Genomic DNA, 18,871 nt, shown 5'->3' on the forward strand with positions numbered 1-18,871 from the left:
TCAATGTGTGTGTAGCCTTGGGAAGAACATTGATAACATGATGGCTTGCCAGATATGGAAAGCTAATATCAGTTTTGGCAGAAATTTCAGCTGGATGTGCAGCACCACCCTGTTATGGAAGAATTGCATGCAAGGCAGATAATGAACTTAAGCCTGAAGTTTGCTGAATCCTCTGGCTGATATTATTGCCACAAAGATTATTATTTGCCATGTTAAAAACTTGAGAGAAGTCCACTTCAATAGATCAAATAGTGTCTTCATCAGTTATACCAGGACCATGCTTAGGTCTCATGGAACAGGTGATTTCACAAGTGGAGGTTTAATATACCATAAGCCTTTCATTAACTTGGAAACTAATGGATGAATGGATTGAGGCTTACCCTCAATTTGAGTATGATAAGCTGCTATAGCTCTAAGATGTACTCTTACTGATGAGGTGCTTAAACCTGAAGCAGAAAGAATGAGCAAACAGGTCAGTAATTGGGTTCATATGAGAACATATCCAAGGTATTGTGTAGACACCATGTGGAGAATCATCTCCATTTAAACCCATAGACTCTTCCAGTTGATGGTTTTCTGGCAGACACCATTATGACTTCAACCTGCTTGGGTAAGGAAAACGCTGCGATCATTGAGTGCTCAACATCCAAGTCATCAAGTTGAGGAAGGGAAGATTCAGATAAAATATGCTTCCCTCTTCTTGAGTTAACAAGGATGGATCTGACCTGAGAGAGATCATAGGACTGCTGGACAGCTATACTAGATATGTGAACCAAACTTGTCTGGGCTATGCTGGAGCTCTGAGGATCAGACAGGCCCAGTCTTTAAGCATGTTTTGCACCATGCTGGATATCCCTGAAATTGGTGGAAAAGTGTACATGAGATCTGCATTCCAACTGAACAGAAAAGCATCCTGAGCTGATCAGAGCTCAGCTTTCTGGGAAGAATGAAGAAAAACCTTTCCAGTTTTCTGTTTTGCTCTGATGCAAATAGGTCAATTGCTAGAAGAACCCATACACTGAATATTTTATTGGCTGTTGACTACTGCAGAGACCTTTTATGTATGTAAAAACTCTACTGAGGTGATCTACTAACGTTTTGGAGATCCCTGGAAGGTAGGTTGCTTGCAAGATAGCTTGATACTTGCATACCCATTCCTGTATCTTTATTGCTTCATGGCAAAGAGTTCATGACACTATGCTGGCTTGCTTGTTCATAAAGAACATGGTAACTTGGTTGTTGGCTTGAATGAAAAGGTGCTTCCCCCTGGAGGAAATGAGTGACTGTTAGAGCATATCTGATCGCTCTCAGTTCTAGGAGGTCAATTTGAAACTGTCATTCTATGATTGACCACGTTCCTTGAATTTGAAAGGGTTCCATGTGGACACTCCAACGTTTTGTGGAGGCATCCATTACCAATGTAATTTGGTGGGGAGATAGATGGATCCTGAAGGATGTAGGGATCTAGCCACCAGTGTAGATCCTGTTTCATTTGCTGTGGAATTCTCACTATGGTTGAGCGAGCTGGTCTGATTGATAATGGAAACTCGACTGCAGGAGTACGTGAAGGTGGGTTAGTGAAACTACATGAATTGGTACTGCTATATGGCCCAGAACGACTAGAACTTGTCTGGCTGTTGACTGATCCATAGTCAACAGTTTATATACAAAGGATCTGAGAATGTGTACCCAATCTGACGGAAGCAAAGTTCTCTCCAATAGAAAATTTGATTTTCCAAGAGGGAATCTGTGCTGATTTCTTGAAATTCACTAGGAATCCTAGTGATTTTAGTAATTTTTCCAACTTTTGCAGAGAGGTTAGCACGCCTTCTTTGGAGTCTGCTGTCACAAGTCAGTTGTCCAGGTAAGAGAAGACTCAAATACCCTGACGCCACAAATGTGCTGCTACTACAGCCAGGCACTTGGTGAAGATCCTCAGTACTGCTGAGAGGCCAAAGAGAAGCACTTTGTACTGATAGCGGGAAGAGTCCTTCATAAAACACAGGTAAGGAAAGATGGAATTATGAATGTAAGCATCCTTTAGATATAAGGTGCACATCCACTTCCCCTTCTGGGCGAAGGGCAGAATTGTGTGGAGGGAATTCATTTTGAATTTTTCATGGAGTATGTGCTTGTGCAGACTTCTTAAATACAGCATGGGTCTCAGTCCTTTGGATTTCTTTGGGATAAATACTTTTTTACTGAAATTATCAGTAACCAAAGTTCCTTCTCTGGCACAACACTGATCCATGATCCCAGTGAAGAAGGAGGTGACTGAGGAAGAATCCTTGGTCACTTGGAAGGGTATACTCCTGGTGGACATCCTCTTGACTGGTTGGACTCTACTGAAAGTGATTGCCATGGACTAGAACTACCTCTTGGGGGTTCTGATCATCATCATCATCACTTTTTATTTATTACATACTCTTTCAGCAGGACAAATGTTCAAAGCGTGTTACAAACAATAAACCTGACAATTCTTAAATCAGGATTAAATCAACTCTTAAATTGCACTGAAAGGAAATTGAAAGAGGGGGTACAGAATTTGTTTAAATAACAAGGAGAATGATCAGAATCAGGAAGAGGTTGAGGTCTTTGCTGGGAGAGAGTTGGTATTAGGAACCAAGAAGCTCAATTGGGAGGGATCTGATTGGTGGAGATCGGAATTATGGTCCAAATGTTTCAATGAACAGCCAAGTTTTTAGCCTCTTCCTGAAGGTAAGGAGGTCAGATGCAAGTCTAATGTTCAGGGATAATGAATTCCAGAGGGATGGGGCTGCTCCTGTGAAGGTTCTCTTTCTTGTGCTGGAGACCTGCATGTCCCTGGGAGCCGGAACTACCAGTCAAGGGTGAGGCAGAGTGCGCAGAGATTGGGAGGGGGTGTACATGAAGAGACGGTTTTTCAGGTAGGAAGAGGTAAATCTCCTGAATGCTTTGAAAGTCAGGACTAGGATCTTGAAGATGATGTGGTGAGAGAGTGGGAGCCATTGTAGAGTTCTGAGCAGTGGGGTGATCTAGGTGAACTTACTGGTGTTGAGCATTTTTCATACTCTGTAGGCAATGGTTCAGCTTTTTTGGGAGACTAATACACGGAATTGTGGTAGTCCAGGCAGGAGATAATGTATACCTGGAAGACTGTGGTGAAGGCTAAGCTGTCAAATAGTGGGCGAAGATGACAAAGTTTACGTAGTTGAAAGAAGGCCAATTTTGTCACTGTTAAAATTTGAGCCTAACAGGAGAGTTTTGAATCTAGGACAAAGCCTACGCTCTGTTCTTGGTGGTTGAAGGGCACAATGGAACCTTCTAGAGTTACTCTTGAGTGGATGTGCAAACAGTTGGTCTTCCCAATCCAAAGCCCTTCCGTCTTTTGGGGCTTTAACTTGAGCTTATTTTGGTGAAGCCTGGCTGCTATAGATTTCAGGCAATTGTTCAGGTTAGCGATTGTTTGGTCACGGTCAGAATCTAAGGGGCATATAGAAACATAGAAACATAGAAACATAGAAATGACGGCAGAAGAAGACCAACCGGTCCATCCAGTCTGCCCAGCAAGCTTCACACATTTGTTCTCATACTTAACTGTTTCTCTTGGCTCTTAGTAACCTTATGTTCTAATTCCCTTTTCACCCCCACCATTAATGTAGAGAGCAGTGCTGGAGCTGCTTCCAAGTGAAATATTAAGTTTGATTAGTTGGGTAAGCGGCAGCATAGCTCTCTGCCATGAAGCAGAGGGCAATGCTGGAAATGTGTGAAGTATCAGTTTTTCTTTTCCCCTGTCATTGAAGCAAGGAGTCATGCCGGACATGCACCGAAAGTGAAGAATGCCTTGAAAGTCACATTAACTATCATCAAATATTGAAAAGCCTAATAATTGGTAATACCTATAAGCCCATGAACCCATCCCTGTTTTTTTTTCTTTTTTTCTTTTCTTTTTTTAATTGGGAGATGGATGCCCTTCATCCTTCTACTCTGTGAAGGTGGACACCTACCACCGGCCACTGGCATCCCGCTCCGTTAATGCCTCTGTGGCTACTGCCGCTCCATGCAGTGTTTTACTACCTGCTCTTTATATGCGTCCTCTAGAACTGATGGATCCCATCCCTGGGTTTTTTTATTATTTATTTAATTGGGAGATGACAGCCCTCCATCCTTCCGCTCCGTGAAGGTGGACACCTACCACTGGCCACTGGCATCCCGCTCCGTGAATGCCTCTGTGGCTACTGCCGCTCTGTGCAGTATTTTACTACCTGCTCTTTATATGGACACCTACCACTGGCCACTGGCATCCCGCTCCGTGAATGCCTCTGTGGCTACTGCCGCTCCGTGCAGTATTTTACTACCTGCTCTTTATATGTGTCCTCTAGACCTGATGGATCCCATCCCTGTTTTGTTTTTTGTTTTTGTTTTTTATTTAATTGGGAGATGACAGCCCTACATCCTTCCGCTCCATGAAGGTGGACACCTACCACTGGCCACTGGCATCCCGCTCCGTGAATGCCTCTGTGGCTACTGCCGCTCCGTGCAGTATTTTACTACCTGCTCTTTATATGCGTCCTCTGGACCTGATGGATCCACAATATTTATCCCATGCCCCTTTGAAGTGCTTCACAGTTTTGGACTTCACCACTTCCTCCGGAAGGGCATTCCAGGCATCCACCACTCTCTCCGTGAAGAAATTCTTCCTGACATTGGTTCTTAGTCTTCCTCCTTGGAGCCTCAGCTCGTGACCTCTGGTTCTGCTGATTTTTTTCTGTTGGAAAAGGTTTGTCATTGTCTTTGGATCGTTAAAGTTTTTCAAGTATCTGAAAGTTTGAATCATATCACCCCTGCTCCTCCTTTCCTCCAGGGTGTACATATTTAGATTCTTCAATCTCTCCTCGTATGTCAACCGATGAAGACCCTCCACCTTCCTGGTCGCCCTTCTCTGTACCGCCTCCAACTTGTCCTTGTCTCTTTGTAGATACGGTCTCCAGAACTGAACACAGTACTCCAGGTGAGGCCTCACCAAGGACCTGTACAAGGGGATTATCACTTCCCTTTTCTTACTCGATATTCCTCTCTCTATGCATCCCAGCATTCTTCTGGCTTTTGCAATCGCCTTGTCGCATTGTTTCGCCGACTTCATATCATTAGACACTATCACCCCAAGGTCTCTCTCCTGCTCCGTGCACATCAGCCTTTCCCCCCCCATCGAATACAGTTCATTCGGATTTCCACTCCCCAAATGCATGACTTTGCACTTCTTGGCATTGAATTTCAGCTGCCATATCTTCGACCACTCTTCCAGCTTCCTTAAATCCCGTCTCATTCTCTCCACTCCTTCCGGCGTGTCCACTCTGTTGCAGATCTTAGTGTCGTCCGCAAAAAGACAAACCTTACCTTCTATCCCGTCCGCAATGTCGCTCACAAAGATATTGAACAGGACCGGTCCCAACACCGATCCTTGCGGTACACCACTTAAAACCGCTCTCTCTTCAGAGAAAGTTCCATTTACCATCACGCATTGTCTTCTGTCCGTCAACCAGTTTGCAATCCAGGTCACCACTTCGGCACTCACTCCCAAGCTTTTTGTTTTATTCACCAGTCTCCTGTGCGGAACCGTATCAAAAGCTTTGCTGAAATCCAAGTAGATGACATCTAGCGCTCTTCCTTGATCCAATTCCTTGGTTACCCAGTCGAAAAAGTCAATCAGATTTGTCTGACAGGATCTTCCCCTGGTGAATCCATGCTGCCTCTGGTCCATCAATTCTCCGGACTGTAGATATTTCACTATTCTCTCTTTCAACAGTGACTCCATTACTTTTCCCACCACCGAAGTGAGGCTAACCGGTCTGTAGTTACCAGCCTCTTCTCTGTTCCCACTCTTGTGAAGCGGGACCACCACCGCTCTTCTCCAATCACTCGGCACCACTCCCGTTTCTAGGGATCTATTGAACAGGTCACACAGCGGACCCGCCAGCACATCTCTGAGCTCCCTCAGAATCCTTGGATGAATCCCATCAGGCCCCATGGCTTTGTCCACTTTCAGATTCTTTAGCTCTTCCCATACATTTTCTACTGTAAAATGATTTTCATCTATTCCACTACCCTCCAGCTTCTTGTGTAGAAATGGTCCTTCTCCAGGGTCTTCTTTAGTGAATACAGAGCTGAAGTATTCATTTAATATTTCTGCCATTTCTTCGTCTCTCTCCACACATTGATCATTTCCACCTTTCAATTTCACTATACCACTATGGACTTTTCTCTTTTCGCTGATGTATCTGAAAAATGTTTTGTCACCATTTTTTATCTCCTTGGCAATCCTCTCTTCCGCTTGATGATATTCAGCATAGCAGCTGAATATCATCCGCATAAGTGTGGTAAGGGATCTGGAAGTCCCTGATTAGTTTACCCAAAGGTGCTAGGTAAATGTTGAAGAGTGTTTGGGATAGGATAAAGCCTTGTGCTACCCCACTTAGGAGGATGTATGTGGGAAGAGACCTGACCAAGTGAGATAGCTTGGGAGCGGTTGTGGAAGAATGATCTGAACCAGGAGCGCACCAAGCCTGAGAGGCCTAGGTTACTTAGATGTGCTATGATGAGTTGGTGATCAATGGTGTTCAAAGCTGAGGAGAGATCAAGAAGGATAATAAGAACCTGCTGGCCTCTGTCCAAGTATAGGTGTAGGTCATCCACGAGGGATGACAGGGATGGAATATTCAACCACACCGGGGATACTGAGACTCCTTCTCGTGAGAATAAATCTAATATCCTGAAAAGGAGACACTGGAAGGTACCCTCCTTATCCTTAGCCATTGCAGAGGTAAAGTAATCCTTCACCAACCCTGCTACCTGGTCAAGGTGATGATGTGCGCTTTGTCCTGGTGTGGGTGGTGGAAAATCATCTTGGTTCTGCAAAATCTGTCCAAGTACAGGTGTAGGTCATCCACGAGGGATGACAGGGATGGAATATTCAACCACACCGGGGATACTGAGACTCCTTCTCGTGAGAATAAATCTAATATCCTGAAAAGGAGACACTGGAAGGTACCCTCTTTATCCTTAGCCATTGCAGAGGTAAAGTAATCCTTCACCAACCCCGCTACCTGGTCAAGGTGATGATGTGCATATCCCCATCTGCCCTAACAAAATTCTGTGCAGGCCAGCATACAGCTGCGTTGGAAGCCCTGTAGCATGATGTGTCAAATGTGAAGCAACTTGCCCTGATGGTAAAGACATTGAAGACTGATGCATTTCATGTTCCAGAACTTGATGTGTCGAGGATTTATGTGCTGATGTTACCAGTGTCTTGTGCTTTGCCGATTCTGTGGAATTTTGCTTCAATAGTGCTTCTGCTTTGACAGCATTGATTAACCATAGCTCAATGCTTTATGCATGCTATTTGCTCTGGTGGCCCCACAGAGTGGTGCTATTTCTTCATCGACACATGCTGCTTCTGACTACTTGACTCTGAGGACTCAGCTTGTTCCACTGATGGGGAAACACTTTTGAGGCGTTCCTGCCAATTCAATACCCAGAACTGTGCTTCAGGAGAGGACTGACTGCAGCATCTGAGTGACGCAGTTCAGTTATTCTCCAGGCTCTTGATTTCTAGTATGTGGGGACATCCATCCACAATTGTAACAGTTAGACTGGTCATTATCTAGTCCCAAGCAGCGGTAGCAAGTCATGTCCACCAGTAATGGACATTATTCTACCACAGTCTTTTAACCCACACATAGTGGGTTTCTTCTTATCAGATATGGTCAAGAAAGAAATTTTCTTAATTTCCTTTCTTTTATTTTTGGTAGCACTATAAAGTGCTTTTGGGGGGCTCTTAAGCCAGCAAGGCAACTTTAAAGAAAAAAGTACCAAGATTTCCACAGAAAAACAAGACAGAGGTACATGTCCTTCAACTTCAAGTTCTATAACACAACCAGCTCATTTAACTGTTCGTTGTAAATATTTAAAATGCTATTAACCTTTTCTTTTTCCTTCCTCTCCCAGTTTAAGCATCCGTGTTTTTTGTAACTGCTTTCTTCCGCACTACAGTTCCAGTTTGTTTTATCTTTCTGTGCACCACTGTTTTAATGTAAACCAGCATGATGTGATTTTATCATGAATGCCGGTATATAAAAACCTTAAATAAATAAATAAATGTCCATGCTGGTGCTCAGATGAAAATACTGAGTGGGCTCACAAGGCAACACCCACGTGAGAACTCCCACACATGCTCAGTAGAGCAAAAGCTCTCATAGTTAAGAAACAGAGGTTTATTCAGTGTTGCCGGATGAAATCACCCCCACATATCATGGCTAAGTTAGTCCTGCTTGACGACGGAGAAAACTATGTTTTGACAAATTACATCTTGGTGTATTAGATCATAAACCATAAATTTTGTAATTTAAAAAACCCTACAGATTATTTAACAATTATCAGCAGAAATTCCTATCTTTACTTATTTTCTACCTTATACCTCCAACCCCAAATACCCCTCAATGCACACAATAGATAATTAATAACTACAGCTTCCTTTCCCTTGCCAACATACAGATTTTGCTCTGCAAATAACATTTAGAATTCCTTACAGATATGACTGCCTTAGGTGCATAAAGAATGCAAAAATCATCACTTTCAGAGGGTACATCCATCATAGCATCATTAACTAGGTGATGAGTGAGGGAAGAGTAAGTGGGACTTGCGTCTTGGGAAGCATTTCCACTTTCATCCGGAAACAGGAAGAGATCGGAGCAGGAAGGTTCCTGAGACTGAGATTTTTCATCCAAAATCCCTACGGGAAAGAATACATTAGCATGTTTGAAACTCTAACAGCTATGTTCTTGTAAAGAGGTACTGCAGCCTCGCCTTCTCAAAAGCTAGCAAGGCCAAGATGTTCTCGGAGGATATGCAGCACTAACATACGGGCAGATACAGTACAGTGCGCTCCAATGGAGCGCACTGTTAGCCGGCATTTGGACGCGCTAGCTTTACCCCTTATTCAGTAAGGGGTAATAGCGCATCCAAAATGCGCGTTCCCCCCCCCCCGAACCTAATAGCGCCCGCAACATGCAAATGCACGTTGATGGCCCTATTAGGTATTCCCGCGCGATTCAGAAAGCAAAATGTGCAGCCAAGCCGCACATTTTACTTTCAGAAATTAGCGCCTACCAAAAGGTGCTTTTCTGTGCACCCTCCAACTTAATATCATGGTGATATTAAGTCGGAGGTCCCGAAAGTTTAAAAAAGTAAAAAAGAAAAAAATTTAAAATGGGCCGGCGGCTGTCGGGTCGAAAACCGGACGCTCAATTTTGCCGGCGTCCGGTTTCAGAACCCGAGGCTGTCAGCGGACTCGAGAACCGATGCCGGCAAAATTGAGTGTCGGCTGTCAAACCCGCTGACAGCCACCACTTCCATCCAAAAAGAGGCTCTAGGGATGCGCTAGTGTCCCTAGCACCTCTTTTTACCGCCGGGCCTAATTTAAATAAATTAAAATACTGTATCGCGCACAGGAGAGTGGCCTGTGCGTGCGCCGGGAGCTCTCCCGCGATTTTACTGTATCGGCCCGATATAATGCTAGATACCCATGAGAGCCTAATATGTCATGGGAACACAGACTCCCAGAGTGTGAACCAAACCTTGTCTCATGAAATTATACTTGATTTAAGGTATTGTCATCTTTTGAACATGTATAATTTTTTTTTTTTAATTTACCATTACACACCTCTAAGGAATGTTTTTAATGGATGAGCTTGAAGTGCCAACAAGCACTCAAATTCTACATCTATGCTGATGATGTCCAGATCATCATACCCCTCCATGAAACTATTTCCACTACCCTAAGCTTCTGGGAGGAATGCCTATCATCCATCAACTCTCTACTCACCTCCCTACAACTTGCCCTCAACACCTCAAAAACCGAGCTCCTCCTCATCTACAACCATCAAACCTTTAAGCTCCTCCCCCCCAATGACCCTAAGACCCTCTCCTTAACCTCACAGCCTTCTGTCCGAAACCTTGGTGTCCTAATCGACCCTCTTCTGAACCTAAAAAATCACATCAGCTCCGTCCTTAAAGGAGGTTTTTACAAACTTAACATCATCAAAAAGCTCAAGCCACTACTTCACACACATGATCTTAAAACACTCGTCCAAGCCACCCTCTCATCCAAGCTGGACTACTGCAACTCCCTATACCTTGGACTTCCCCACTCCACCATCAAACCCCTACAGATACTTCAAAATGCTACAGCAAGACTCCTCAGCAACAGATGTAAAACAGACCACATAACCCCTGTCCTTAAGGACCTGCACTGGCTCCCCATCTCATTTCGTATCCTCTTCAAAACCCTTACCATCATTCACAAATCTACCGTATTTTTCGCTCCATAAGACGCACCTGACCATAAGACGCACCTAGGATTCAGAGGGGGAAAATTAAAAAAAAAAAAAAATTGTGCTAAACCGGCTCTGCGTCTGGGCGTCTTATGGAGCAAATTAGGGGAGTGCATAGTTTTTTTTTTTCTCCCCATTTTGTTTTCGGGTCTGGGGAGGGCCATTTCGGTCCACTCCCCAGATCAGAAAATTTTTCTTTCTGTGGGAACCCCCAAAACCCCCCCCCCATCCCTTTAAATTAACAACCTCCACCCCCCTGACCCCCCCAAGACCTGCCAAATTAATTTCCTGCAACCCCCCACCCTCCTGACCCCCCCAAGACCTGCCGAATTAATTTCCTGCAACCCCCCACCCTCCTGACCCCCCCAAGACCTGCCAAACGGCCCTGGTGGTCCAGCGGGGGTCCAGGAGCGGTCCGGGAACGATCTCCTGGGCGTGAGCCGTCGGCTGCCAGTAAACAAAATGGCGCCGACGGCCCTATGCCCTCACTATGTCACTGAGACCGACCGCTGCTATTGGTCGGTCTCAGTGACATAGTGAGGGCATAGGGCCGTCGGCGCCATTTTGTTTACTGGCAGCCGACGGCCCTATGCCCTCACTATGTCACTGAGACCGATCGCTGCTATTGGTCGGTCTCAGTGACATAGTGAGGGCATAGGGCCGTCGGCTGCCAGTAAACAAAATGGCGCCGACGGCCCTATGCCCTCACTATGTCACTGAGACCGACCAATAGCAGCGGTCGGTCTCAGTGACATAGTGAGGGCATAGGGCCGTCGGCGCCATTTTGTTTACTGGCAGCCGACGGCTCACGCCCAGGAGATCGTTCCCGGACCGCTCCTGGACCCCCGCTGGACCACCAGGGACGTTTGGCAGGTCTTGGGGGGGTCAGGAGGGTGGGGGGTTGCAGGAAATTAATTCGGCAGGTCTTGGGGGAGTCGGGGGGGGGGGGGGTGTTTGTTAGATTTTTGTTTGTTTTTTTTTTTATATTCGCTCCATAAGACGCACATACATTTTCCCCCCACCTTTGGGGGAAAAAAAGTGCGTCTTATGGAGCGAAAAATACGGTATTTACAAAAATGATTCCTCATGGCTCAGCGAACCACTCCAACTCACTCAATCTGCCCGCCCTACCAGAGCAAACCTCGCTTGCACCCTTCAAGTCCCACCCCTCAAGAAGGCCCGCCTCTCTGCAACTAGGGACCATGCCCTATCTATTGCCGGTCCAACTCAATGGAACGTCCTGCCCTCCCACCTCCGCCTCGAGCCATGCCCACTGAAATTCAGAAAAATGCTCAAAACATGGCTCTTCCACCAGGCCTTTCCAGACTAGCCTACCCCCCTCCCACCTACGCCTTCACCCCTTTCCCCCCCTCGCTGTAAATATGTTCATATCATTTTCAATTTTGTAAATATGTTCATATCCCACCCCTCCTCCCCTCTCTTCCTTGTTTGATTTCTCAGGCTCTTCCCTAGAGCCCCTATTCTCTTGTTCTCTGTACTCACTGTTTCCCCCGCCCCCGTTCAATGTAATTTCAACCTTTTGTTGTGATGTAAACAGATATGATGCCTATTTTAATGTCAGTATAGAAAAGATGTTAAATAAATAAATAAATAAATAAATAAATAAATATAAAAATTAGCAAAGAAAATATGGTTCACACAAGAAAATCAGATAGGGCCTACTACACCAACATGAAGCTCGGGAGTTATGTGTGACACCACAAACCTAAGGGGCAGTAATAAAATTGTCCCTACTGATGCAAAGTCCACGGGTCCATTTTAGCCACAGGTTTTGCACCAATAGTCATGGCAAAAGTATGTGCACACTTTTGCTTTCATTATTGCCCAGGAAAAATGTTCCTGACAGATCAGTACCTGTTTTTAATGTGGGTATTTTTCCCCTTGGAAATAACACATGTAGATTTGAAAAAGTCATCCATGTTCCTCCCTCCGAACTGAACATGCCCTCAGGGAATGCCTCCACACAATGTGAATAAAATGACTCTTCTTTATTTTAAATGCTCATGGCATTATTTGCACGCAATGGTCCTTACATTACTTTGTGTAATCCTTTGATTTTTGTGTATTCACTGGATCAAAATTTGTACATCACCCAATAACTCAATAAAATAGTTGAGTACAAATATTTTTGTTCCCCACAAAGAACATCTTGTAGTTAATGCATGCACATGTAAAGCAGAGTTACTTTCCTGTAATAGATGTTCTCCTAGGACAGCAGGATGTTAGTCCTCACACATGGGTGACATCATTAGATGGAGCCCGGCACGTAAAACTTGTTTCAAAGTTTCTGGAACTTTGACTGTGCATACTGAGCATGCTCAGCATGCCCTATTCCACATGTCCAAGCGGAGGTTCCTCTTCAGTTTTGTAACAGAGTTACGATAAAATTAAAACAAAAAAATAGGAGAAACCCAACTCTATGGGGTGGCGAGTGGGTTTCGTGAGGACCAACATCCTGCTGTCCTAGAAGAACACTTGTTACAGGTAAACAACTCTGCTTTCTCCTAGTACAAGCAGGGTAGTAGTCCTCACACATGGGTGAATCCTAGCTACAGGCTGATTAACAACAGGCACTAACCAGATGCCAATGGGTACAACATCCACAGTGCTGTTGTTAACAGAGGGGAAGACAGCCTGAATCCAAACAATGGTCCCTAGGCAGGGAGAGTTGGGTTCTATACCTTGAAGAGATTCCCGAGGACAGACTGGCCAAAACTACTATCATGTCGGCCATCCCTACCCAGCCAGTAGTGAGATGTGAATGTGTGGAGAGAACTCCACGTTGCAGGCCTGCAGATCTCCTCCACGTGAACTGCTCGCAAGTGGGCCACAGATGTTGCCATGGCTGTGACAGAATAAGCCTTAGATTTAATTCCGCTTTTCGCACTTTTTTTTCAGCTCTTCAAAGTGGATTACATTCAGGTACTGTAGGTATTTCCCTATCCCCAGAGGGCTTATAATCTAAGTTGTTGTACCTGAGGCAATGGAGGGTAAAGTGACTTGCCCAAGGTCACAAGGAGCGACAGTGGGACTTGAACCCTGGTCTCTGGTTCGTAGCCCACTGCTCTAACCAGTTCTACCTCGGCATAACAGAAGGAAATGCAGTCCGCTAGCCAATTGGATAGTGTCTGGCAATGGCAACTCCCAACCTATTCCTGTCAAGAGAAATAAAAAGTCGGGTGGACTGTCTATGGACTTCTGTCCATTCCAGAGAGAAAGCTATGGCTCTCTTGCAATCCAAATTATGCAGTGCTCTTTCGCCTCGATGCAAATGGGGTCTGGGAAAGAATGTTGGCAGGATGATTAACTGGTTAAGATGTAAATCAGTCACCATCTGAGGCAGGAACTTAGTGTGTATACGCAGGACCACCCTGTCATGAAAAAACTTAGTGGAGCTTGCTGATCTTGCGCGCTGAAGTGACCGCCACCAAAAATATGACTTTCCAGGTCAGGTACTTCAGGTCACAGGAGTGCAGCGGCTTGAAAGGAGCTTTCATCAGCTGAGAGAGTACCACATAGAGGACCTAAGACACAGTGGGTGGCCTTAGGGGGGAGGCTTCAACTGAAGCAGGCCCCGCATGAAACGTACAATTATAGGTTGTAAAGAGATGGGCAAACCATCTACACCAGTGGTTCTCAACCTTTTTTCTGTCAGGACACAACCTGATACATAGTTCCAATATGCGTGACACACTAAACACATGACAGTCACAAAGCTAACCCCACCCCTGACTCTCAGTAATGGGTATAAAGCAGAGCTAGAACATTCCCCGTACAACTCAGCATATAAAAAAGAAATTCTGGTGTTAGTTCAATAACAGCAACACAAACTCCCTCTACTACCAGGCACGATAGCCCTACTTATTAAAAGACAGCAGTTCACCACCAATGCATGACCTACTGAGAAAACACAACAAATAAGGTGAGGTATTTTACTAGCCTACATGCTAGTTAAATACCTCACCTCGGTCATACACACAAGATCGACCTTCACCAAGTACAGAAAGACCACAACTTACACATATGGAGACAGAAACTAGAATGGAAACCCAAAAAGGCCACTCTGCATGCAGTACAAAACTGGAGAAATGGAAACAGAAATATAGCACCTAACAAAGTCCCAGGATCTGCAATAATGCACACAAACTAATCTGCACAAAGTTACACCTGCATTATGGCATGCATTAACAACCCTACCTATAAAAAGGCAACACTACAAATATTAAACCAGGCCCTAAACACCAATACTCCTCCAATTAGGAAAACAGAACACGCCAAGTTGCTATAGATCACCACACAGAAATAATTGTAAAACTATATAAATAAATGTTTCAAAACAGTTGATGAACAGAACATATAACAATTAAAAACTCTTAAAAATTATTACAAATTCTCCAAACACCAATAAAATATTTCAAAACAGCAGACACATCACATACTACCGAACAATTAAAATGGCAGTCAATCAAGAAAAATGAAATTAAAAAGCCACCTTTACTTACCTTTGCCAGCAGTTCTCCTACTCCTTTCCCTTGGAGGACACACCAGAAGCAGCAGTAGTTGCTGAAGCTGTCCTCACAGTCCTCTTACTTAGGGACCACAACCACTCTCATGTCACCTCTCTGACCAGTCTCTCTCAATCATACAATGCTCTCGCTCTCTCTCACTTACACACAGGCTTTCAATCACACACATGCTCTCTCTATTTCATTTACACACAAGTTCTCAATCACATACATGTTCTCTCTATCTCACTTACAAACAGGCTCAATCGCACACATGCCCCTTCTCTCTCTCACAGCCACAGCCCGCCAGAAACATGCTCCATCTCTCTCTTGCACACACACACAAAAGCACGCTCACTCAATCACATTGACACACAAAAGCACTCTCCCTGTCTCACATACACACCACACACATACATAGAAGCACCCTCCCTGTCTCACATATACATCACACACACACACAAAAGCACCATTCTTGTCTCACATACACACCACACACACAATCACCATCCCTGTCTCACATATACACTACACACACACACAATCACCATCCCTGTCTCACATACACACTACACACTCACAATCACCATCCCTGTCTCACATACACACTACACACACAAGCACCCTCCCCGTCTCACATGCACACCACACACACACACACCCTCCCCATCTCATATACACACCTCACACACAATCACCATCCCTGTCTCACATACACACACACACACAGAAGCACCCACCCTTTCTCACATACACACCACACACTCACACACACAAGCACCCACCCTTTCTCACATACACACCACACACACACACTAAAACACACACAGAAGCACCCACCCTTTCTCACATACACACCACACACAAGCACCCTCCCCATCTCACATACACACTACACACACACACCCACACAAACACCCTCCCCGTCTCACATACACACCCACACAAACATCCTCCCCATCTCACATACACACCACACACACACAGACATACACAAGCACCCTCCCTGTCTCACATATACACCATACACACACACACAGAAGCACCCTCCCTGTTTCACATACACACCACACACACACAGGCCCCCAACTGAACGGCTCGTCTTCAGCCCCACCAGCCTGGTCTCGGGCAGCAGTGGCCAACGGCGCCGATCTTCAGCCCCGCCGACTGCGGGTAGCATGAAACACACCTGCCAGTGCATGGCGACAGGGGTGTCACTACACACTGGTTGAGAATCACTGATCTATACCATGGTTAGGGTTAGGGTCAGCATTTGACACCGTCAACCACTCCCTTCTCATCAACCAACTAATAGCCATAGGTATCTCAGGCACTGCCCTCTCGTGGTTCAGAACCTTCCTCAGCAATAGAGGATACAAGGTTAAGATTCATAACAAAGAATCCTCACTCTACCCCGCGTCAGTAGGAGTCCCTCAGGGCTCATCCCTATCTCCTACCTTATTTAACATATACCTATTACCCTTATGCCAACTTCTCACTGACCTCAAGCTCAAACATTTCCTCTACGCGGATGATATCCAGGTCCTGATCCCCATCAAGGAGTCACTCGCGAAAACACTGTCTCATTGGGAAACATGCCTCCAAAATATCAAACAGCTTCTCACAAGCCTCAACCTGGTACTAAATTCATCCAAAACGGAATTACTACTCATCACACCAGAGAACAGCTCCTGCACCCCCACTCATCCAGCCATACCAAAAACTACACAAGTGAGAGACCTAGGAGTTCAAATTGACAATCACCTGAACCTGAAAGCCACCATCAACAAAACCACCAAAGACTGCTTTTATAAACTCCAAGTACTGAAAAGAATAAGACCTCTGTTCCATACTCATGACTTTAGAACAATCCTACAATCAATCATCTTCGCAAAGCTGGACTATTGTAACACCATCTTGCTTGGTCTCCCCTCTCTACACACCAAACCACTGCAAATGGTTCAAAATGCCTGTGCCCGTATACTCACTAATACCAGGAGAAGAGACCATATAACCCCTATCCTAATGGGCCTCCACTGGCTACCCATCCACTTCAGAATAATATACAAGGCCATTCTCACCATATACAAACACATTCATCAACTAGCCCCAATTGACCTTCATTTCCCCCTCCGATTACACACTTCAACAAGACCGACAAGAGATGCTTACAAAGGATCACTTCAAGTCCCCCCCAGCCAAAACTACCAGACACATTACGCTAAGAAATCGGGCCTTCTCCACAGCCGGTCCTACCTTATGGAACTCTATCCCCCCAGATCTTAGAATGGAACCCAGCCTCTCAACCTTCAAGAAAAGACTCAAGACCTGGCTGTTCAGGCAGGCTTTTTCTAACTCCAATATCATTTAACTCCTAACAATCATCACATCACCATCAACATCACTATTAGCTACCTCTTACAATGTAATTATATGTAATTAGCTGGTTTTCCTTTTTCCTTTTTCCTTCTCATTCCAAGTTCAATTTTCCTTGTTACATGTAACTGCTATTTCCGCACTATTGTTCAAGTTTAAGTTTATTTTGCACTCCTGTTTCATGTGAACCAGCATGATGGGACTATTGTCTTGAATGTTGGTATATAAAAAACTTAAATAAAAAAATAAATAAAAATGGTGGTATGCGCCAACTGCATGCGATGAACTCTAAAGGAGTTGGTTTTTAAGCCAGCCTCCAATAGGTGAAGAAGTTAATCAAGCAGTTTTTGTGTGGGGCAGGAGAACGGATTTAGGGCCTTCTGTTCTCACTACACGGAAAACCTCCTCCACATCAGTCCACAGGACTTTGTAGTGGAAAGCTTTTAGAAGCCACTAGAACCCGAGACACATCCTCTGAAAGATCAAGCAGCTGCAGGATTATCCTCTCAACATCTATGCCGTGAGCGTCACAGCCTGGAGGCTGGGATGCCACAGCCTGCCCTGATCTTGTGTGATGAGATCTGGGAAAATCCACAGACTGATTGGTCTCCGATGGACAACACCCGAAGGAGTGGAAACCAAATCTGTCTCAGCCAACGAGGGATATGAGGATCATAGTCCCTCAGTCCTCGTGAAACGTCAAGGGAGTTTTCGTCACCAGAGGAATTGGAAGATATGCATACACAAGACCCCTGCCGCAATGTCGGGCAAAGGCGTCTGAGGCTGGTTTGCTGTCTGCTCTGTACAGGGAACAGAACCTTTCTGTTGCAGGGGGATGCGAACAAGTCCTCATCTGGGGTTCCCTAGAGGCAGAAGATTGGGTTTGCTACCCCCTAGTCCAGAGACCACTCGTGGGGTCTGAAGGCATGACTCAAGTCTGTCCACTATTACATTCTCCATTCCAGCCAGATACATGGCCTGAACACCATCCCGTGAGACAGGGCCCAGAACCAGTTCTGGACCGCTTCCTGACATAGGAGGTACAATCCCGTGACTCCCTGCTTATTGACATACCACATCGCTACTTGGCTGTCTGTTTGGATCAGTACAATTCTGTTGGACAGCCGATCTCTGAAAGCCCATAGCTTGTACCTAATTGCCTGGAGCTCCAGGACGTTGATTTGACACCGGACCATAGGCCTTGGGTGCAAAACCCCTCTACATGAGCTCCCCACCCCAGGGTGGATGCATCCATGGCTAGAATAATTTAGGTAGGGGGATTTTGGAAAGATATTCCCAGTTCCAAATTCGAGAGAACCGGCCACCAGGACAAAGAGTCTCAGAGAGACAGAATGACTCGGATGCGAGCCTGGAGGCTCTGTGTGGCTTGGCGCCACTGCAACCTCAGGGTCTATTGGGCTCTGTGCATGTGTAAGCGTGCCAAGGGAGTAACATGTCAACATTTGGGAGTGGAGGAGTAGCCTAGTGGTTAGAGCAGTGGGATACGAACCAGGAGACCAGGGTTTGAGTCCCGCTGTTGCTCCTTGTGACCTTGGGAAGTCACTCCATTGCCTCAGGTACAAACTTAGATTGTAAACCCTC

The 18,871-nt window shown here is 45.3% G+C and overlaps 1 protein-coding gene across 3 annotated transcripts in view; it reads right to left on the reverse strand.

Annotated features, from left to right (window-relative positions):
- ATG2B (autophagy related 2B) overlaps positions 1–18,871 on the reverse strand; it is a 263,381-nt gene that overhangs the window by 63,863 nt on the left and 180,647 nt on the right. For all 3 annotated transcript variants that reach the window (XM_029597896.1, XM_029597895.1, XM_029597894.1), the window contains exon 30: positions 8,565–8,767. In XM_029597896.1, coding sequence (XP_029453756.1) covers positions 8,565–8,767 — 203 coding nt within the window. The remainder of the gene's footprint in view (positions 1–8,564; positions 8,768–18,871) is intronic.

This window comes from Rhinatrema bivittatum, chromosome 4, assembly GCF_901001135.1.
Source record: "Rhinatrema bivittatum chromosome 4, aRhiBiv1.1, whole genome shotgun sequence".
Taxonomy (NCBI): domain Eukaryota; kingdom Metazoa; phylum Chordata; class Amphibia; order Gymnophiona; family Rhinatrematidae; genus Rhinatrema; species Rhinatrema bivittatum.